Genomic DNA, 23,100 nt, shown 5'->3' on the forward strand with positions numbered 1-23,100 from the left:
TGTAGTCCCAGCTACTTGGGAGGCTGAGGCAGGAGAATGGCATGAACCCAGGAGGTGGAGCTAGCAGTGAGCCAAGATTGTGCCACTGCACTCTAGATTGGGTGACAGAGCAAGACTCCGTCTCAAAAAAAAAAAAAAAAAAAAAAAAAAAGAACATGTGGCACATATATACCATGGAATACTATGCAGCCATAAAAAAGGGCGAGTTCATATCCTTTGCAGGGACATGGATACAGCTGGAAACCATCATTCTCAGCAAACTCTCACAAGGACAGAAAACCAAATACCACATGTTCTCACTCATAGATGGGAATTGAACAATGAGATACAGGGTGGGGAACATCACACACCGGACCTGTCCCGGGGTGGAGGGCTGGGGGAGGGATAGCATTAGGGGAAGTACCTAATGTAAATGACGAGTTATTGGGTGCAGTAAACCAATATGGCATATGTATACCTATGTAACAAACCTGCACATTGTGCACATGTACCCTAGAACTTAAATTTTTTTAAAAAACCTCATAATCCTTTTTATTTTTTATAGTCAGTAGTAATGTCCCCATTTTTATTTCTGATTTTAGTAATTTGAGTCTTCTCTCTTTTTTCTTAGTTTGTCTAGCTAAAAGTTTGTTGAAGTGTTTTATCTTCTCAAATAACTAACTTTTTATTTTATTGATTTTCTCTATTGTTTTACTATTCTCTCTTTCATTTATTGGAGCGCCAGTCTTTATTATTTCCTTCTTTCTGCTACCTTTGGGTTTAATTTGTGTTTCTTTTTGTAGTTCCTTAAGCATAATTAGACTGTCAGTTTGAGATTGTTCTTGTTTTTTCAATGTAAATATTTAGAGTTATAAAGTTCTCACTTAGTAGTGCCTTCACAGTTTCCCATAAGTTTTGCTATGTTATGTTTTATTTTCATTCATTTCTAAGTATTTTTAAATTTCCCTTGTGACTGCTTCTTTAATCTATTATTGTTTAACAGTGTGTTGTTTAGCTTCCACAGACTGGTGGCTTCTACAGTTTCACTTCTATTATCGATTTCTAACTTCACCCCCTTTGTGGTTGGAGAAGATACTTTGTATGATCTCTATATTTTTAAATCTGTTGAGACTTAATTTGTAACCTAATATATAGTCTATACTGAAAAATGTCCCATGTGCGCTTGGGAAGAATGTAAATGCTGTTTTTGTTAGGTAGAGTATTCTGTGTATAACTCTTACATCTAGTTGGTTTATTATATTGTTTAGGTCCTCTATTTCCTCAATTATCTTCCATGTGATTGTTGTATTCATTACTGAGAATGGGGTATTGAAGTCTCCAAGTAGCATTTATTGTAGAACTGTCTATTTCTTCCTTTAATTCTGTCGGTTTTTGCTTCATATATTTTTATAGTGTGTCATTAGGTACAGAAATGTTTGAAATTGTTAGATTCTTGCTCTATTAAACCTTGTATTAATATGTAATGTCCTGTTTTGTCTCTTGTACATTTTTAAATTTATAATCTATTTTGTCTGTTATTAATATAGCCATTCCTGCCCTCTTTTGGTTACTATTTGCATGGAATACTTCTCTCCATCCTTTCTCTTTTAAATTATTTATGTCTTTAAATCTAAAATGAGTCTCTTGTAGACAGCGTATGTTTGGATTATGTGTTTTAATTGATTCTGCCAATCTCAGTATTTTGATTGAAGCATTAATATATTTACATTTAGAGAAATTACTGATAAAGAGGGAATTATTTCAGTCATTTTAGTTATTTCTTTCCTATATGCCTTTTAGCTTTTTTGTCCCGCATTTCTGGCATTACTGTCTTTCTTTGTGGTTAGTTGATTGTTTGTAGTGAAATGTTTACATTTCTTTATATACACACACATACATCTATACACATATACACACACATACACATATATACATGCACACATATATATACACACACATATGAATACACACATATACATAGCTATTTTCTTCCCCATTAGTTACAATGGGGATTACATGTAATATCCTAAGGTTATAACCTTCTAATTTGAATTTACACAGGTTTAACTGCAATAACTTACAAAACTCTGCTCTTTTACAGCCCCATTCCCTACCCCTTTCAGTTGTTGATGTGATAAAATACCATCTTCATATATTATGTGTTCAAAAATGTAAACTAATGATTCTTTGAAATGCATTTGTCTCTTAAATTACATGGAGAACAAAAAGTGGAGTTACAAGTCATTATTACAATAATACTAGCTTTTATGATTGTCTGTGTGTTAACTTTTACTGAGAACTTTATTTATTCATATGGCAGCAAGTTTCTGTCTAGTGTCTGTTTATTTCATCCTATAGGACTCCCTTGAGTATTTCTCCCAGGACAGGTCTATTGGTAACAAACTACATCAGCTTTTGCTTATCTAGAAATATCTCATGTTATCCCTGGCTTTTGAAGGATAGTTTTGCCAGATAAAAGATTTTTGGTTGACACTTTTTTTCTTTTAGAACTTTGAATATATCTGCCAACTGCCTTCTGGCCTCTAAAGTTTCTAATGAGAGATTTGCTGATAATTTTATTGAGGATCCCTTGTATGTGGCCCGTTGCTCCTCTTTTGATGCTTTCAAGACTCTCTTTGTCTTTGTCTTTTAAAATTTGATTATAATGTGTCTTGTGTGAATTTCTTTAAGTTCATCTTACTTGGAGTTTGCTGAGTTTTTGGATGTCTATATACATGTCTTTCATCAAATTTGGGAAGTGTTAGGCCATTATCTTTCAAAATAATGTCTCTGCTCCTTCCTTTCTCTTTTATTTTTCTTGAATTCCCACAATGTGTATGTTGGTTCACTTGATGGCTTTTCACATGTCCTTTAGGCTCTCTTCAGTATTCTTCAATTTGTTTTCTTCCTGTTCCTCCAACTTAATAATTTTCACTCTCCTATCTTTATGTTTCCCAATTCTTTCTCCTGTCAGTGCAAATCTGCCCTTGAACCTTTCTACTAAGTTTTCCATTTCAGTTATATTAATTTTTAGCTCTACAATTTATTGTCCTTTCTTATCCAAATTTTAAAAAATCTTATTATTGATATTTACATTTTGTTCGTATATCATTTCCTTCATTCTCTACGTCTTTTTTTTAGTTCTTTGAACATATTCAAGACAGTTGTTCTAAAGTCTTTGCCTAGTATATTTGCCATCAGGTCTTTTTTGGAGACATTTATATTGATTTATTTTTTTTGTTTGTTTGAATGAGCTATACTTTCTTCTTCCTTTGTACGCCTTATGATTTTTGGTTAAAAACTGGACATTTGAATCTAATAATATTGTATCTCTGAAAAGCAGATTCTCCCCATTCCCCAGGATTTGCTGGGGGTTTTTGTTATTGCTTTGGTTTTTTGTCTTTTTTTTTTTTTCTTTATTTCTTAGAGATGTGATCTTGCTGTGCTGCTCAGGCTGGTCTCAAACTACTGGGCTCAAATGCTCCTCCCAGCTCAGCCTCCAGAGTAGCTGGGATTACAGGTCACTGCACTTGGCTTTGATTTGGGGTTTTGTTGTTGTTGTTGTTGTTGTAAGCTGTCTCTGTGCTGAGAATAAGCCTGAAGTATAAACTTCAGATCTTCACAGGTCTTTTCTGAGCCTTTCCTTGGGCATATGCAGTCACTTTCTAATTCTCCCAATATATACAATTATTTTTTAATGTTCTAGTGTTTGATGTTTGGCTTCCAAATGTTGGAAAGAGAAAAATAAAGGGAAGATAAGAATGGTGCCAACCCTTTACTTGAGCCAGATGGGGAGTAGCTTGCAACAATGGGGGGAAGTGCAACAACAATGACTGCCTACCTCTTTGTCTGCACCTTTGTAATCAGAAGCAGCAATCAGTGACAAGAGCACAGATCTCTGATATTTGAAGGACATAGTCCTTTTTTGCCCACCCTGGTTCCCACAAGCTCTGTATAAGCTGCTCCTGGAACATATGCACAGCTGCCTGCCTTGGGGCTTAGTGGTGGGGGAAGAATAGCTGCTACTGTGCTAAGAACTGAAATCGACTAAAATTACTTCAATTTACCTACCAAGCTTTCTTCTGAAGTTGCAAGGCTTCAATAGACTCTAGAGATCCAAAGTAGTTGCATCAGACAAATTCTGCCAGTAAACTTTTTGTCTAGGAAGGGAGACAGATTCCTGGGGCTTTCTACTCTGCCATCTTCTCAGAAATCGTTCCTCATTCTCCTTTTATATGATGCTCCTTTAAGCTAAGCATATTGCAAAAGAAGAAAGAAAACTGCCATTATTCTCAGATGACATAGAAACCAAAAAATGCATAGAAAATTATTCAAGCTAATAATCATATTTTGTGGTATTGCTGGAATTAAAGTTTTTATATAAAGATTAATTGCATTTATAGAAACAAGTGATAAATAGAAAATGCACTTTAAAATGCTACCATCTACAGTAAAGACAATATATATAAGAGATCTGTAATTTCTTTTTATTTTATTTTATTTTTTTATTATTATTATTATACTTTAAGTTCTAGGGTACATGTGCATAACGTGCAGGTTTGTTACATATGTATACTTGTGCCATGTTGCTGTGCTGCACCCATCAACTCGTCAGCACCCAACAACTCGTCATTTACATCAGGTATAACTCCCAATGCAATCCCTCCCCCCTCCCCCCTCCCCATGATAGGCCCTGGTGTGTGATGTCCCCCTTCCCGAGTCCAAGTGATCTCATTGTTCAGTTCCCACCTATGAGTGAGAATATGCGGTGTTTGGTTTTCTGTTCTTGTGATAGTTTGCTAAGAATGATGGTTTCCAGCTGCATCCATGTCCCTACAAAGGACACAAACTCATCCTTTTTTATGGCTGCATAGTATTCCATGGTGTATATGTGCCACATTTTCTTAATCCAGTCTGTCACTGATGGACATTTGGGTTGATTCCAAGTCTTTGCTATTGTGAATAGTGCCGCAATGAACATACGTGTGCATGTGTCTTTATAGCAGCATGATTTATAATCCTTTGGGTATATCCCCAGTAATGGGATGGCTGGGTCATATGGAGATCTGTAATTTCTTAAGATGTGAAAGACTACTATGGAGAAAGTTATAATAACTTTATTAACAGACACTTTCAAAGATGTAAATAACTTGAGAGGCAACCCATTTTCATGAAAAAACTTAAAATCATAAAGATTTTCATTTTTTCCAATGTTATTCCAGGTACATCCAATCAAAATTCCAGTGGGGTTTCTTATGGGACTTTTATGATAAAACTAAAATGAAAGCATAAAAGGCCAAGAAAACTAAGGCATTCCTGAGGATGAAAAACTGTGTGTGTCTGTCGGAGGATGGGATACCATTACCTATGACAGGTCTGAGGAGTGGCAGAAATGGCATTTCAAATTAGTGTGGAAAAGATGGGTTATTAAAGTTATGTTGGGGCAAGCAGTTACCCACATGGAAAAAATGAAATTGGATCAAGTCTGTGCACTACACACAAAAGATAAATTTAATAAATTAATAGCTCAAATTTAAAGACAATATTTAAAATTTTAGAAGAAAATATAAAGTATATTTACATCCTCAGAGTAGGGAGAAATTTTTCAAATCAGATTCCAAAAAATCAAACTATAAAATACAAGTGGTATGCATTTGGCTATATTAAAATTAAGAATGTATTTTCATTATAAGGCACCATAAAGAGAGTGAAAAAATAACCCATAAAGTTGGAAAAGATATGTTCAATGGGCATAACTGAAAAATAATTACAATCAAGAATATATAAAGCATGGTGATAAAAATTAATAAACGTGTGGGCAGCACAATAGAAAAATGGGCAAAAGATACAAGCAGGCATTTCACAGAAAAGGAAACGAAAGCAGCCAATAAATGTCAAGAAATGCTCAACCACATTAGTAATGTGATAGATATAAACTGAAACTACTCACCTTAATGACACAAATTTAGTCTGATGATTAAGTTTTGGCAAAGAGGTGGAGTAGGAATTCTCAATCATTGCTGTTGATAGTGTAAATTGATATAACTACGTTGGAAGAAACTTTCTAGGTAAATAGTAAATTTTAATATGCATGTGCTATCTCACTGGGCAATTCCATTCCTAGGTGTAAACACTGGAAAAATTATTGCAGAAGAGCACCAAGAGACATGTGTGCAGGAACGCTGACAGCAGCATGTAGAAGAAAATACTGAAAATAAACCTTATGTTGTTATACAGAGAAAGGATCAGTAAATCAAAGCGTATTTGTCTAATGGAATACCATAGAGCTATGAAAATAAGTGAACAGCTGCTACTTGTACCAATTGGATAAATCTCAAAAACAATGCTGAGCTAAAAATGCAAGAAATAGAAGAATGCATATGGTATTATTTCATTTCTATAAAGTCAAGACTAATGAATATGTTGAAACTAATATAATAAAGTGATTATAATAAGTGAATATAAAACTAAAGAATGTATTATTTAGGGAAACAGACATATGTGATAATACTATAAATGAAGTAAGAAAATAGTTCCAAACTCAGAATAGTGGTTTCTCCAGGGGAATGATGAGCTTTTAACTCATCATTAAAGAAGTATATAGGATATATATAGGATAGTATATAGGATAACAGTCAAAGATAATGTTATATTTTAAGTTACGTGATGGAGAAAGGGTTTTCATTTTGACTTTTTTTTTTTTTTTGAGAGGGAATCTCACTGTTGTCACCCGAGCTGGAGCACGATGGCACTATCTTAGCTCGCTGCAACCTCTGCTTCCTGGGTTCCAGCAGTTCTCCTGCTTCAGCCTCCCATTTAGCTGAGATTACAGGCACCCGCCACCACATCCAGCTAATTTTTGTATTTTTAGTAGAGATGGGGTTTCACCATGTTGACCAGGCTGGTCTCGAACTCCTGATCTCCGGTGATCCACCCACCTTGGCCTCCCAAAGTGCTGGGATTACAGGTGTTGAACCACCACACCTATCCACATTTTTCTTAAAATGTATACCTAAACTCATGTGCAGAGTAGAATTTACAATTAAAGAGACTAAAAATAATACAAGATTGTTGAAAAAAATTAACAACGTAAAAGGATACACATGGTCACAATTTAAAACTATTCATTCTATGACTCATAATGGCAGTGATTCTTTCCAATACCCAAGTGCTCAGATGGGATGCAAGTTTGATGCGGACTCACCTGGAGCTCTTAAGGAGCTATTGAAAATAAATGTTTAACCTGCAGGTCATATCATTTATTTAGAATCGGGGATGCCAAATTCAATAGAATATACCTCACTAGATATAAATGGTAGCTCCACCTGATAGTCCTGAATACGGTAAACCTGGAGCTACTGGCCTTGCTGTTTGCTTTTGCAAATCCTTGACTTTGATTTGACATTCTGACTCTTTGGCTCAACTGTATTCTCTTGACTACCTTGGGAAAATGCCTCACTCAGTTTAACTTGGATCAAAGCTTGCTTACTTAACACAGGGAAGCAATGCAGTATAAATTAGGAAATCCCCATGTTGGAGACAGATGGTCTTGTCACTGAATCCTGGATCTGGTGTTTAATAGCTGATTGATTTTCTCATCTGCAAAATTGGTGCAATAGTAATAATCCTCTTTAGGGTAAAAGAAATAATAAAATCAAGCCCTCTGATGATAGTCTTTTTTTTAATTCACTCTGTTTTAACTTTTTATTCTTTTAGAATTTCATTTTGTGACCAGTCCTCCAGAAAATGTAAATCCAAGTGCCCTGCCCTTTCCCTAATCGAGGGTCTGGTGTAATACAACAATATGTTTTCCCCCAGGATTTAACTGTTGTCATTCATGAATGGAAAATAAAATTGGAGTTTATTTATCCTAAGCCTTCCTCCCACACCCCTCCCCATAGGAAGACTTGGTTTCTATTATATTAGAGGCAGGTTCTGTATTCTTTTTGATTCCGTGAGTTTCTACATATCTTTCAAATATATTGATTTGTACTTATTAGCGTTGGTTTCGATTGCTTACAAAATTAAAGCTTAAGTGATATAAGCACCAAATACAGTCTCGGGCACATTGTAGGTACTTGTAGTGTTTGTTGATATGATTATTTTCACAATTGAAACTTTCCCTGAACAACACACACTAGGGCCTGTTGGTGGGGGTGGCAGGAGGGAGAGCATCAGGAAAAATAGCTAATGCGTGCTGGGCTTAATACTTAAGTGATGGGTTAATAGTGCCAGCAAACCACCATGGCACATGTTTACCTATGTAATGAAACTGCACACCCTGCACATGTACCCTGGAACTAAGATAAAATAAAATAAAATATTTTTCTGGCAGCACTTCTATTAGACTTTTTCTGGTTCTGAGAGTAGAACCAAACACTTAACCTACCGATCATAGGAAAAATGGATACAATTTAGTTTCCAAATGTGGTAAATGGAGAAACCTGTCTGGACTCACAAGAACTCTGCTAAAGTGCTGAAATCCCATAATGAGCACTCATATTGCCGCCAACTGCATTCCTGGTATTGTCACAAGACAGTATCATATAAGCAATACAGAAAATATGTGCGAGAGCACATAAAGTACATCAGAAGGAGAGATCATTAAGATACAAAGAAAAGATCTGAGTTGGACTTTGAAGAACTGCTAAGATTGGGATGGACGGTGAGGATAAGGAGACACTGCAGGCAAGACACTACAGTCAAGGAGTGGAGAAACAACTTGAGCAAAGACATGCAAGGCATGTTTGAGGACAAAGAATAGACCTTTGGCCAAAGCAGAAATGTATTATAGAATAATAGTAGTGAATTATGTTTGGAGGGCTAGATTGGAGTTAATTTAAATAGAAAATTCTAGAAATGGTCAAGCTGAAATTCAATGAAGTGACTCATTTCAATATCATCAACATTATTTATATCCATTAGCAACATAAAATAGTTTTTAGGGGATGTAATTTGAAACTATGGAACACCAGAGACTTATTGATGACTTTCAGGGGGGACATTTTGAGATCCAAACATTCTTAAATAAAATTATCACATAGTAATGACTTGAAGCCATTCCAAAAAACAAGTGTGAATAGAATATTCAGAAAATAGCACCTAAAGAGGGAAGATTTCTTAGGCACTGATTGTACAAATTACATATGAATAATTCCACGAGGAAAAAAGGTTTAAGAACAGCTAATAACTTCCAAAGGTTTTTTTTATTTATTTTTCCATAAAGACTTGCTTTGATGCCAGACACAAAATGTCCACAACAGAAAATTTAATCACAGTATCTAAACAGATGCTTATCAGCCCTTGGAACTGCCAAAAAAGCTATTAAACTGGTGGTTTCCATGGTGATGGTCTCCACCACCCTGTTAGGAACCATGACATTGTTCTGTCCTTTTTGGGCAGAGAAGGTGGTGATGCTGGTGGTGGGAGGGTGTAGGTTGAAGGTCTTGGGAGGGTGTTTGTAGAAGAGAAGGTCTGTTGATTTAATGATCAGCTACTTACACATCTGGGTCAAATTGTTTCTCCATTTGGAAGCCTTTGTGATAACCATGGAATCAGAACGTATAAAAATCCAACCTAGCAGGAGTGGTACTGACTGCAACCATGGCAAAGCTTATTCTCCTCACAGGTGGGTTTGTAATCAAAGATTGACCCTTCGTCTTATCTGGTTTCTTTTTCTCTCACAGGCTCTGACAATCATGAAGTGGTCTTCATATTACATCTCTATACTTTTCCATTCTTCTTTCATTATTTCAAATTTCAAGTAAATCTTGTTATATACAAATCAGTCTGCCTCTCGTTCTCTTAACCTCAACTGACTCTGGTAACATTTCTGCTTTTGTTAATCCCACAGACCTAGTCCTAAAGGAAAGGCTTACTTTCTCCCACTGTTAGTCTTACTTTTTCGTCTTTTGTTCGGCCATTCCTTTTTCTTTACTCTTCTTCCTACACCGTCTCACTTTAATTGGAATAATGCTTATTGATGTGCTTGTGTCCTTGGACTAGCTTTTTCGGGGAAGAAAATCAGTAGGAACTGAGACAGAGTTATGCAAGTTGTCTTTGTTCTGCTGTTTCCAGAATTATTTCTCCATTTATTCCTCTATTATCCTACTGAGTTGATGACGTACCATAAACATGTTAGAAATTAAATTATTCAAAGAAATTGATTCAGTAAGTTGTTTAGAGCCAAGTCATACCAAGAATTTATTGGTTGCTCTAGAGCTGGGATTTTCAAACTGTTTAAGCTTCAGAACCTTTTCCGAATGAAACCTCAAGCTCAATTTATAAAACAATCAGAGTAGAAGAATTGCTTTGTAGAAGTCGGGGAAAGTCATCTGGAGTCTCAACCCCATAGTTCCTAGTTCTTCTCTCCTCATATAAGAGCTCCTGAAAGTCATTCCAAAAAACTCCTAATGCCCAGAAGATACTGAATTCTCTGCTTTAGCAGGTGCCTTGTCTGTTGGAAGGCTGTGTTCCATCACTCAGGTAGGGGAAGAAAGAATGGATGTGTCATCACTGAGTACAGTGACCAGTTGGTGATTTCAGGAAGTACGTCTTCCATAGATAGTAGACTTCGGACTCAGCATTCAGTAACATTTATTTGTGACATGGAAGGAGTAAGAAGAAGGCATCATGGTCATTTTTGATAAAGGTAGGGAAAGGTAGATCTACTGTTGTGTTCACGGAAAAGCCTTTGGAATCACCACTAAATTTCACTGAGGCTGTAACAATTTATGGCAAATTGGAAGGCAATCAATCCTTCAGAATTAGATTCTATGGGGTACAGACAACTGGTTCAAAGTACATGCTTTTTCTTTCTATCTAGGTCTTGTTCTTGTACTGAATGTGCAGCTGGGTAAGTCATGAACTCCATGTTTTATCATTGAATATATACATATATATATGAGATAAACCATATGAGGGAAAGAGAGCTGCTGTTTGCTTCACAGACAGATGGGTTTGATTTGGGTGTAATCTAGTGTTTTGGATTGGCTGTCACTGCTGTCCTCTTCAGCATGACCATCTGAATTATAAACTGGTACTCACTGGGCTTCATAGGACTATGGGCATCTTTTCTTAGAAGGCTGCCACCTAGGCTTATCCAAAATCCCAAAATGAGTCTGTCAAAGTTAAAAATCAACAACTCCCAAGTTACTGACTAGTTCTGAGTTAGAATCGTAGGATGCATCTGCAAGAGTGTTCATACTACCTCCCTCCACACAGAGGTCAGGCATCTGAGGCACAGGGAGGGAAACAGAGGCAGGGCCAAAACTCACAGCGCAATTCAGTGGCTCCTAAACCAGGCCATTGTCCCTCCTGCTGACTACACACAGGCTCTGCCTACCAGCTGACATGCTACTTCTCCAACTGGGCCCAGTACCGGTCAGGTCTGGGGCGCTTCACGCCTGACGACATCAGCCCCTGCCTCTGTACCCACCTGATCTACGCCTTTGCTGGGATGCAGAACAACAAGATCACCACCATCGAATGGAATGATGTGACTCTCTACCAAGCTTTCAATGGCCTGAAAAATAAGTAAGAGGAGGGAGATATTTAATTTGATATCCCCTTTTTCAGCACTTCCCAAACATTAATGCTTCTTAAAATGTAGTCCAGATCCATGGATCTGAGATGGGGACCAAGACTCTGCATTTCATTTTTATTTTATAATTGACAAAAATTGTATGTGTTTATCATGGACAATGTAATGTTTTGAAATATGAATATGGTGTGGAATGGCTCAATCAAACTATCAACATATGCATTTCCACAAATACTTGATATTTTTGTGGTGAGAACACTTAAAATGTACTCTTAGCAATTTTCAAAATACAATATATTGCTATTAACAATAGTTACCATGCTGTACAATATACCTCTGCAACTTATTCCTCATTTGTAACTGAGATTTTGTATCCTTTCACCAACATCCCCCCCAACCCCCACAGCACCCCAGCCTCTGCTAACCACCATTCTACTATATACTTCTATGAGTTCAACTTCTTTTAGATTCCACTTTTAAGTGAGATCATGTGGTATTTTTCTTTCTGTGCCTGGTTTATGTCACTTAACATAAGTTCCTCCAGGTTTATCCACATTGCTGCAAATGGCAGGATTTCCGCCTCTTTTTAAAGACTTAACAGTATTCATTGTCTATAAATACCACATTTTCTTTATCCATTCATTCATCGATGGGCACTTAGGTTGACTCCACATCTTAGCTATTGTAAACAGTGCTGCAATGAACATGGAAATTCAGATATGTCTTCAACACGCTGATTTCATTTCCTTTGGATATAAACCCAGTAGTATAACTGCTGGATCATATGGTAGTTATTCTTTCAATTTTTTGAGGAACATCCATACTGTTTCCATAATGGGTACACTAATGTTCATTCCCACCAACAGTGTGCAAGAGTTCCTTTTTGTCCACATCCTCTCCAACACTTGTCTTTCATCTTTTTGATAACAGCCATTCTAACTGGATTGAGTGGTGTCTTATTTGATTTTGATATATATTTCTCTGATGATTAGTGATGTTGAGCATTTTTCATACACTAGTTGACCATTGGTATGTCTTCTTTTGAGAAATGTCTATTCAAGTCCTTGGCCCATTTTTTAATCAGGTTATTTGCTTTCTCACTACTGAGTTATAAACATTTCCTATATATTTTTGATACTAACCCCTTACTTGACATATTGTTCCCAACTATTTCCTCCCATTCCATAGGTAGTCCCTTCACTCTGTTTCCTTTGTCATGCAAAAGCTTTTTAGCTTGATGTAATCCCATTTGTCTATTTGTGCTTTTGTTGCTGCACTTTCGAGGTCGTATCAAAAAAATTCTTGTTGTAGCTCTTGGAGTTTTACAATTTGTAAAACCTCCAGTAGTTTTACAATTTGAGGTCATAAATTGAGGTCTTTCATTCATTCTGAGTTGATTTTGTTCAGTTTAGTCATATTTAACGGAAGGAAAGTACAGGTGATTGCCACTATCAGTAATGGTATTATTGTGAATGCAGCCACTAGAATTTAAGTCACAATGACTCAGAGAAAATAAACTCCTTTACAGCAGTGTTTCTGAAAGTGTGGTCCATTGACTCCTTGCCTCAAAATCATGTGCGGTACTTGATTAAAGTGTTAGTCCCTACTGCAATCCAACCTAATTGGAATCTCAGGGGAAGAGGTGATAAACCCAGATTTTTAATCTTGTCCTCCCACAACCCTTGCACTTAATTATTACATACTTTTATGTTTGGGAATGTCTATTCCAGAGTATGTGTATAATTTCAAGCCAATTAATTTATGTTAATGTTACAGAGGCTACGAATGTAATTAAGCTCAAGCAACATTTACTATTTTATCTGATGGGACAGAATATTATATTAGCTATTGATGCTTTTTAAAGTTACGCGTATCAAAGTTACTGCCAATACACAATATTTTTTAAAGCCCAGTTTCAAAATTTAGATTTCCCTAGGGAACCCTGAGTGCATTCATGACAAGAACAACACAAAGAATTTTTATAAAGGAAGTTTTCAGTAGCGGAGGAAAATTGTTCTACAAAAGGCAAAACAAAAATATCTGACCAGATCCAATACTAAGGCAATGCATTTTAAATGGAGGGAGTCATAAATTTTGAAATTTATCTGTTTCTATCCTTGCTCTACAGGAACAGGCAGCTGAAAACTCTCCTGGCCATTGGAGGCTGGAACTCCGGGACTGCCCCGTAAGTCTTCTTGGAGAGCATGTTGTTTGTTTGCTATTGAGAATAAGTTAGCCCCATGTGATCACTGTCCCTTTAGACTTCACAGTCTAAGACAGGGTATTGAGGATGTACATAAACAAATATATGAATTAAATAAGTCGCTACACCAGAACCACAATATTAAGTGGAACACATTTTATTTCATACATTTAATTTTTGGTGGACATTTTGGGGCCTTATCCACAGAGGTTTACTTACTGAGGTTCCCAAACAACCTCTTCATAAAGTATTTCAAGAGTACAAACCCCGATTAGAGTGTTACAGTGCTTCCCTCTATTTATCTTTTGGTGTGGAGAGGAATGAGAAAATCACGCAAATAAACAAGAGGACTTCTTGGAGGGTACGTGAACTTGGTGGACTGTTTGGGGAAGGGACCCAGTGTGCTGGGTTTGCCAGGTATTCAAAGAAACAAGGACAACTTGGGAGAAAGAGCAGAGTTTGGGGGGGATAACAAAATAAAGGGAATGTAAAGATACCATGGCTGGGAAGAGTAGTGATTACAAAGGAAGGAGAGGAGAAAACCAAGAACATGCTTTACTCTGGGCTATGGGTCCTGATGAAGGGCTCTGAGGCAGAAATTGAGAGCTTAATTTTACTCCAAGGTGTTGGGACCACCAAGGCCTCACCCTGCCTTCTTTGGTTCAGTCAGACTGAACCCTCAGTTTCACTGCCATGGTTTCTACTTCTGAAAACCGCCAGACTTTCATCACCTCAGTTGTCAAATTCCTGCGCCAGTATGAGTTTGATGGGCTGGACTTGGACTGGGAGTACCCTGGCTCTCGTGGGAGCCCTCCTCAGGACAAGCATCTCTTCACTGTCCTGGTGCAGGTGGGGAAGGAAGTCACAGCCTTTAACCCAAAAAGATTCAAAGTCTTTCTTTCCAAGGAGAATTGGGTGGCTCTAGGGGAAAACTAAACTTGAATTTAAACTGATAGGATATAAGCATTGCAAAGATTCTTATGTATCATGCATTTATTAAACAAACATTTAATAGCAACAACAAAACAATATGTGAGCTGTGTGCCAGGTGCTGCTTGACATGTTGCTTTAAGAACCATAACTCACATCATCTTCATATTTACTCTACGGCACACATACTATAAGTATTATAATCTTTATTTTACAGATGAGGAAACTGAAGTACAGAGAGGGTTTAAGTAACTTGCCCAAGATCATACAACTAGTAGGCATCGTAACTGCCTCTGCAGTTTGGCTACAGAGTCCATTGTTTCTAAGTATTACAGTAGGCTGCCCATTATTACTGAGCACATATTCTGTGGCAGACATTGTCAGGCTAAAGATAAGAATAAGATACTATCCTTGGCTTTGAAGAACTTCTTCTGAAATGGAAGACTGAAAAAAATGAACAATGACAGTGCATTGTGATAAATGCCATGCTAGAGGTCTGCAGAGTACAAAAGTAACAAGGAAAGAGAGTACCTAAATCTGCTCTGGGGCAGCATCAGAAAGTGTTTCCTAGAGAAAGTGATGCCTGGGCTCAGTCTTGAAAGAAACTGGTGTTAACCAATTAAGTGAAGATGGGAATGGCACAAATGATATACAGATAAGTGTGAGCAAGTGGGTGAGTAATGGCTGTGAAGTTGCATGAAGAACCAGACAATGTGAGAACTTTCATATTATGTTCAGCAATTTGCACTTTACCTTTGACACAATGGGACTGTTTTGAAGAATTTTAAATAGTAGAGAGCTGGCTTTAACCATAGAGGACAAATTAGAAGGAGATGAGAAGGCATGGATAGAATTAGGAGGTTTTTGCAGTAAATCAAGGAAGAAATGATCAGGGCCCCAACAAAGGCTCTAACACTGAGGGAAGAAGAGGATGTATATACGAGATATCAAGAGGATAGAATCAATAGGATTTGGAGATCAACCGGAAATGGGAAACGGAGAGGACCCCCAGTTTTCTGACATTGACGATGGGTTTGATTTTAATGCTATTAAGTAAGATGGTAAATACAGGAAGAAGTGTAGATCTGAAAGAAGAAGAACTGACCTTGAACTTGATGAGTGTGAGGTATCTGTAGGGCATCCTAATGGAATGCCCAGTAGACATCAGATAAATATCAATCTGGAGTCTAGGACAAAAAAGCTTGACTTGATATACTTGGTTTTTAGACTTACTGTCTCCCAAGACAGATTGTTTGCTATACCATGCTATGTAACAGATCATCACCCAGCCTCTGAATAGTTTCAGTGTTAAGTAATAGGTGAAAAGTCAATTTCCTTACTTGTTGAATTGCTCTAATGATCAGAAAGGAATATCTCTTTTCTTGGCTGGAACATGCCTCCAGTCATAACTTATAACTTCTGGTCATTGTTTCTAGTTCTGCCTGCAGAAGCAACAGAAAATAAGGCTACACCTTTTGCAATATATGGGCTTAATGTCTTAAGACAGCTGTAACGCCTTGCCTATAATTTCTCTTATTCCAGTTAAATATCTTAGTTCCTTCTACCAATAACAACAAGACAATTTTCAGGCCCAGCCTTCACTGGAACATACTCTGGCATGCCCTAATAGTGCAATTATAAGAACTAAACCCAGTACTCCAAATGAGGTTATAGTCACACAGATACAGGTGGATTAATCTCTAGCATTGAATGGGAACCTATCATCTAGCTGTTACCACCTTCCTCATTGGCCAATTCACCATTTTATTTGTTGGGAAGTCAGTCCTATAAAGTAGTTCATCTACTTTATGAAACAAATTTCTATACTGCTGGATGTAGGGTATCACTGCAACTATAGCTTCAAAGTATAGAGATACAATGGAGCTCTGGTGGTGGTCTGAGACCTGGGTTTTGGTCATTACCTACCTACTAACTCACTGTGGGACTTTGGTGAAAGTCTCCTAACTCTTATGCATATTAGATAGCCATAAAATTCAATAATAGTATCTATCCTATCTACTTTATTAGGTTGTTGAAAGACTAAAGTAAAATAAAATATGTGAAAGCAATTTAAGAAAGAGGAGCATTATACAAACATATGTTTATTATTATTATTTAAGGAGCTAAAATCAGCATCATAGATGTCCTATTACGCCTTATTATTCTGTAGGAAATGCATCAAGCTTTTGAGCAGGAGGCCAAGCAGAGCAACAAGCCCAGGCTATTGGTCACTGCTGCAGTAGCTGCTGGTATCTCCACCATCCAGTCTGGCTATGAGATCCCCCAGCTGTCACAGTGAGTTATGTGCCTTATCTTCAAACTCCTGGAGGTGTCACTCGGGCACACTAGGCTTGTCCTTGGTCTGGCTTGCTATTCAGGGACCTTGTTTAGGAGGCTTTAGAAGTGGTGTCCTGTGCCTGCGTGGGTGTGGGAAATGACCATCAGAAATGATTTTAAATCCTCTACCCCACCTCAGGTACCTGGACTACATCCATGTCATGACCTATGACTTCCATAGCACCTGGGAGGGCTACACAGGAGAGAACAGCCCCCTGTACAAATACCCGACTGACACTGGCAGCAACGCCTACCTCAATGTGGTGAGTCCCTGTACAGATGCAAGTGCAGACCAGAGATGATGATGTTAATCACACAGAGACTCTGACGCATAGTAAACACAAATTCTGCAAGTGTCTCACTTAAACAACTATCCTCACGTTGATCATATTTCATTAATTACAACTTCACCAAAATGTTTTGGGGAAAAAAAAAAAAAAAACTACTCAATCTGCAATTAACAGCATACAGTTTCACCTGTTGGAATAGGGGACTAATAAAACTAAGCACTGGGTCCTCATCTGGTTGCGCCCTGTAACTAACCCACTGCCATTGCAGGATTATGTCATGAACTACTGGAAGGACAACGGAGCCCCAGCTGAGAAGCTCCTAGTTGGATTCCCTACCTATGGACACGTCTCATCCTGAGCAACCCCTCCAATGATGGAATTGGTGCCCCCACCTCTGGTGCTGGTCCTGCTGGGCCCTATACCAGGGAGTCTGGGACATGGGCTTACTATGAGGTACATAGATTGGACTGAAAAGTGCTCTGTGAATTCCATACACTGTGCCTTAGGGTAGCTAGAATCTGCTGAAATCTTGAATGTTCATTCTGTCTCTGACCTAAATACTTTAAACACAGCTGCTTAAAGTGCTTAAATAACATTCATTTACATAATCCAAATGAAGAGCATTTAATAATGCATAATATCCCTTCACATGACAGACTACCTTTTTCATGTAATTTATATTAGCACACAGGTAATAAAATAAATATACCTCTCATCTTACTGTGGGTTCCCAAAATCATTTCACGAGCAACTTGATCCTCTTTACTACATATAAAAACCTGTAATTAGAAATTGAGCAAAACCCCAACTGGAAACATGAAAGAAGAAAAATTAGAAACATGTTTTTCTTTAATGGGAGTAACATTTAAAAGATTTGAATCTCTTGACTTTTGAAAGATCCTGAAAAATGGAGCCACTCAGGAATGGGATGACCCTAAGAAAGCGCCTTATGCCTATCAGGGCAATGTGTGGGTTGGCTATGACAACGTCAACAGCTTCAATATTAAGGTAAGATCAGTCCCTTGAATATGTTGAGGTCCCAGCCCTGAGTCCCAGAAAAGCAAGTGATTCCTGTTATCCTCTTTCTTTAAACAGCCTCAATGGCTTAAGAGCAACCAATTTGGAGGCGCCATGGTCTGGGCCATTGATCTGGATGACTTTACTGGCACTTTCTGCAACCAGGGCAAGTTTCCCCTAATCTCCACCCTGAAGAAGGTCCTCGGCCTGCAGAGTGCAAGTAAGGGACTAGGCGGGAATGCCCAGGTATGTAAATGCCCCTTCTCCAACTCAAAAAGCAACCCTGATGTCTTCCCACCTACCCTCTGCCCAGGGATCCTCTTTCCACTTCACCTCACTGCTCCTGCCCAGGTGAGAGACAGGTTCCACCCTTGAACTGCCATGTCAGGAACATTATGCACTTATGGGAAGCCAGGCCTAACTGGGTGGGTGTTCTAAGTCTGCTAAGTCTTAAGGGTGTGGAAGAGCCTCAAGAAATTATACTAACATCAGTATAAGTATCTACTTCTCTATGAACCGCTTATTCAAAGTCTTTCTCAGCCCACCTGGGGAGATTTAAGAAACCCCCACCAATGCTCACATATCTCCAGTCTGTGATTCAGGGGACGTATCAATTCTCTAAATTTTTTCCAGATTTTTCCTAGAATTTATTGGTTCACCATGTATGCCCAGATTCTAAAAAAGTGTTTTGCATACATTTGGTGGTTAGTAAATATTTTTTGAGTGATTTGGATGTTATAAGGAAAGAGCAACCTTTTTTTTACAATTGAAGGCAGGCTGGCTTGACACAATAGCTTTACTTAACTCCTGACCATGGAGCTACTTTCTCTTCTGAGTTACAGAGATCCAGAGCCAGCTGCATCCCACCTCCACACTTCCACTCCCACAGTTCTCTTCACCTCTAGGTGAAGCTTAGAGCCTCTCCCAAGCCCACTAGTCTGCTCTTACTGCTCTGTGTTTCAGGCTGCACGGCTCCAGCTCAGCCAACCGAGCCAACAACTACTGCTCCCAGTGGGAACAGGAGTGGGAGCAGCGGCTCTGGAGGCAGCTCCGGAGGCAGTGGATTCTGTGCTGGCAAAGCCAATGGCCTCTACCCAGTGGCAAATAACAGAAACGCCTTCTGGCACTGCGTGAATGGAGTCATGTACCAGCAGAACTGCCCGGCCGGACTTGTCTTCGACACCAGCTGTGATGGCTGCAACTGGACATAAACCTGACCTAGTCTATATTCCCTAGAGTTCCAGTCCCTTTTGCTTAGGACGCATTGCTCCTACCTAAAGTCCTGCAATACAATCAGCAGTCAAAACCTGAGTGTCCTTGGTGTTAAGTGATGTAGGTGGAAACCTTTTCTAGATATGAAAGCAGGGGCTATGCATGGGGGTGGAGTGGTGGAGTAGAGTGTGGGAGGAAGTGGTGGAGCTAAAGCACCACAGTCTTCTATCTGCCTGTGTTCATCTGCATGAAGGTTGGAAGCCATAAGGAGGAAATGTCTGAATGTTTGGTGCATGGGTGAGATGAGGACATGAAAAGGATAGGTCTGTCACCGGGCAGTTTTCCTCAGGAAGGAGCTGAGGTGCTTCCATGAGACTGGGGGACATAGGCAGTGCTGCCTGGCTTGCTCAAGGAGTGGAAGACCGGGACATTCTCTCCACTTCTACTGAAGACCTAGAGCTGTTCCAGCACCTCCTGGACTGACAGGTTTGGGAAGATTTGTGCAGTACACTCCATGTAGGGTGTCTCCCTAGCCCATGGGCCAGGCAGGCTCCTTTTCTCAGGAGACGACATATACCATTGGAATCGCAGTGGTGGCCCCCAGCTGCTGTGCTTGTATGCATACCCACTCCGATGGCTTGGCTGATTGACTGGGATAGGCATCAGGCTCAAGAGGGCCAATAAGATCATCACACCTCAGCATTTGCAGCTGGGAACAAGGAATTGCCTGTCATCCCTCACGTGGGTGGGTCTGTAATATGTAAGCTCAGGGGCTGTAGCAAGGGACTAGGGAAGGAAAGTCGTCCTAGATGTAGAGCTGAGCTACAGAGAAAAGCCAGGATGTGAGATGAGAGAGAACATGTACCGATAGATGGCCTTCTTCTTCTTCTTCTTCTTCTTCTTCTTCTTCTTCTTCTTCTTCTCCTTCTCCTTCTCCTTCTCCTTCTCCTTCTCCTTCTCCTTCTCCTTCTTCTTCTCCTCCTTCTCCTTCTTCTTCTTTTTCTTGAGATGAAGTCTCACTCTGTCGGCAGGCTGCAGTGTTGTGGCATGATCTCGGCTCACTACAACCTCTGCCTCCCAGGTTCAAGTGATTCTCTTGCCTCAGCCTTCCAAGTATCTGGGATTACAGGCACGTGCCACCATGCCCAGCTAATTTTTGTATACTAACTGTATACAAAAATACTAATTGTATTTTTAGTAGAGATGGGGTCTCACTGTGTTGGTCAGGCTGGTCTCAAACTCCTGACCTCAAGTGATCCACCCACCTCGGCTTCCCAAAGTGCTGGGATTACAGGGGTGAGACAGCTTGCCTGGCCAGATAGATGGCTTTCTAGCTCTTGATTATGGTTCCTTCCTGAGGCCCAGATGCACTTTTGCCTATGGATTTTGTGAAATATCCCTATAACTACATAATAAATTCCTCTTTGTTGCTTAAACTGACTAAAGTTTGTTTCTTTTACATGCAAATGAAAGAAACCTCAATAATGTAATGAGAATATAAAGGCTCATTTCTTTTTTCTGGCATTCTTACTATGTGTCAAACTGTTCTAAGTGTTTTACATGTATTTTCTTCTTTAGTTTTCCTAGCAACTTTATGAGGTGGATAACGTTAACTCCAGGAAACTGAAGTAGAGACGAATTCTTTAACCTGCCCCAAATCACACAGCTAGTTATTCGCAGAGCCAGACACATAGCCAGGTGGGCTGGCCCCAGAGCTCACAGTCTTATCTACTATGTTTTACCTGCCTCCCTTGACACACACCACATTGTTCTCATGGGAGATGACAGCACTGGTGGCAGTGATGAGGCACACACCACTCTCTGGGCAACATCATTCATTCATAAACTCACACCATTTATTGATTATTATGTGTCAAGTGATATTCTAGGTACTGAAGACATAGTGGTAAAGAAGACGTACTCTGCTCTCATGGGGATTATATTTTGCTGGCGGAAGTGTTAGATGATAAATAAGCAAATGAACAAATGAGAAAAGTAAAACAGTGATAGAAAGTGACCAAAAGAGGAGACTACTTTATTTTGAGCAATCCCAGAAGGCTTCTCTGAGGAGGTCCTATACAAGATGGCCTTGACAGTCAAAAAGAGTTGTCTGTTTTGGGATCTGGAAAAAGTGTGTTTTGCGCAGAGGGACTAAGTACAAAGTCCTTGAGGTAGAAATGAACATGGAGTGTTAGATACAAGAAGCCCAGTATGGCCATGAGGTGGTGGGTACAGGGAAGAAATAGGCAAGGGTCAGATCATGCAAGGGCTTGAAACATGGTTAGAAGTTTGTGTTTTATTGTAAGTGGGCTGCAAAGCCATTGGAAAGTGATAGCAGGGATGAGGGGTGGTGACAGGATCTAAATTCAACATTGATGAGATGAAGTTGGAATAGGATTAAAGAATGTCGGAAAATGGCACTCTTGGTGATGGTAGCCAATGGATTGACCGAGCACTTGTTTGACATGCCTTGAAGATTGAAGACATAGAAGTGGGGGACTTGTGTCTTCAATGAGCAGAGGAAGGCAAGAGACAGTAAAAGTGGGTATCACTAGTAATGTCATTATATTTCTAGTCAAAGAATGATGACAACTGGAGTAAAATAGAGCATAGAAATTTTGGGGATGGCTTTTGAAAGGAGTTGCCTATTTAGGTCACTACTAAGGTAAATAGCACCAAGGGGGGAACATGGGGATGTGGGGCTCTGGAGTTAATGAAAAAATGACACAATATCAGCTGTTGGCTTTGAGGAAGAGCGTCTTTGAACAACATGGTGTCCAGTGGCTAAATCAAAGTGTTTTTCAAAACTAGCACCTTTTTCAATGCCACTATTTTCCCACAAAGATTAATTCTGCCACCATTTCTAGAACATGGAAATTACTGCAGCCAAAAAAGGTAGCATCTCCTCCATTTTTCTTCCCATTTTTACATATTAATTGATCATTCAAATGCATGTTTACTGTGCACCTACTGTGTGCAAAAAGAGGGTGAGCATGAACTAGCTCCCCTGACCACTCTGACCTCACCTCCAACAACTCTCACTCACTCCATTCCAACTACGTCATCTTCTTGCTGTTTCTCAAGTATTCCAGGCATGTCTTGCCTCAGGGCCTTCATACAAGCTAGAACACACTTTCCATAGATTTCCATTTGACTCTTTCCCTCACTTTCTTCAGGCTTTTCCTGGAAGTCACCTTCTCAGTGAGGTCTTTCCTAGTCACTCAACCTAATTTTGAAACCTCTTTCTCCACCTCTCCCTGCTGCGCTTCTTTTGCCCTTTCTTGACACTCATCACTACCTGACCTACCATTCATTTAGTGTATTTATCTTTTTTATTGTCTACCTCCCTCACTAGAATTAACCCCCATGAGGAAAGGTATTTCTGTTCACTGCAACATTCTCACTGCCTAGAACAAGGCCTGGCATATTATAAGAGAATAAATACTTGGTGAATTAATAAATGAATTAGGTAAAGGAAGTGAGATAGGAATTAACAAGCTGACCCCTCATGTCAGGTGGTGTGTGGTCTATGGCACACTTCTCTCAGCAGACACAAAGGATTGGGTACGCCTGCAGTTTCATGCAGGTCA

The 23,100-nt window shown here is 39.1% G+C and overlaps 2 protein-coding genes across 2 annotated transcripts in view; both read left to right on the forward strand.

Annotated features, from left to right (window-relative positions):
• The window catches only part of C1H1orf162 (chromosome 1 C1orf162 homolog), a 256,729-nt gene that overhangs the window by 102,219 nt on the left and 131,410 nt on the right, over positions 1-23,100 (forward strand). The window lies entirely within an intron of this gene.
• Positions 9,440-19,509, forward strand: LOC126950786 (acidic mammalian chitinase-like). The gene is given in 12 exon segments (XM_050784810.1): positions 9,440-9,607; positions 10,805-10,834; positions 11,313-11,514; positions 13,650-13,706; positions 14,408-14,573; positions 16,825-16,949; positions 17,131-17,254; positions 17,550-17,628; positions 17,631-17,734; positions 18,179-18,289; positions 18,377-18,518; positions 19,262-19,509. Coding segments are annotated over 12 exon segments (1,413 nt in total). The 5' UTR covers positions 9,440-9,582.

This window comes from Macaca thibetana, chromosome 1 (assembly GCF_024542745.1).
Source record: "Macaca thibetana thibetana isolate TM-01 chromosome 1, ASM2454274v1, whole genome shotgun sequence".
In the NCBI taxonomy this organism is placed as follows: Eukaryota; Metazoa; Chordata; class Mammalia; order Primates; family Cercopithecidae; genus Macaca; species Macaca thibetana.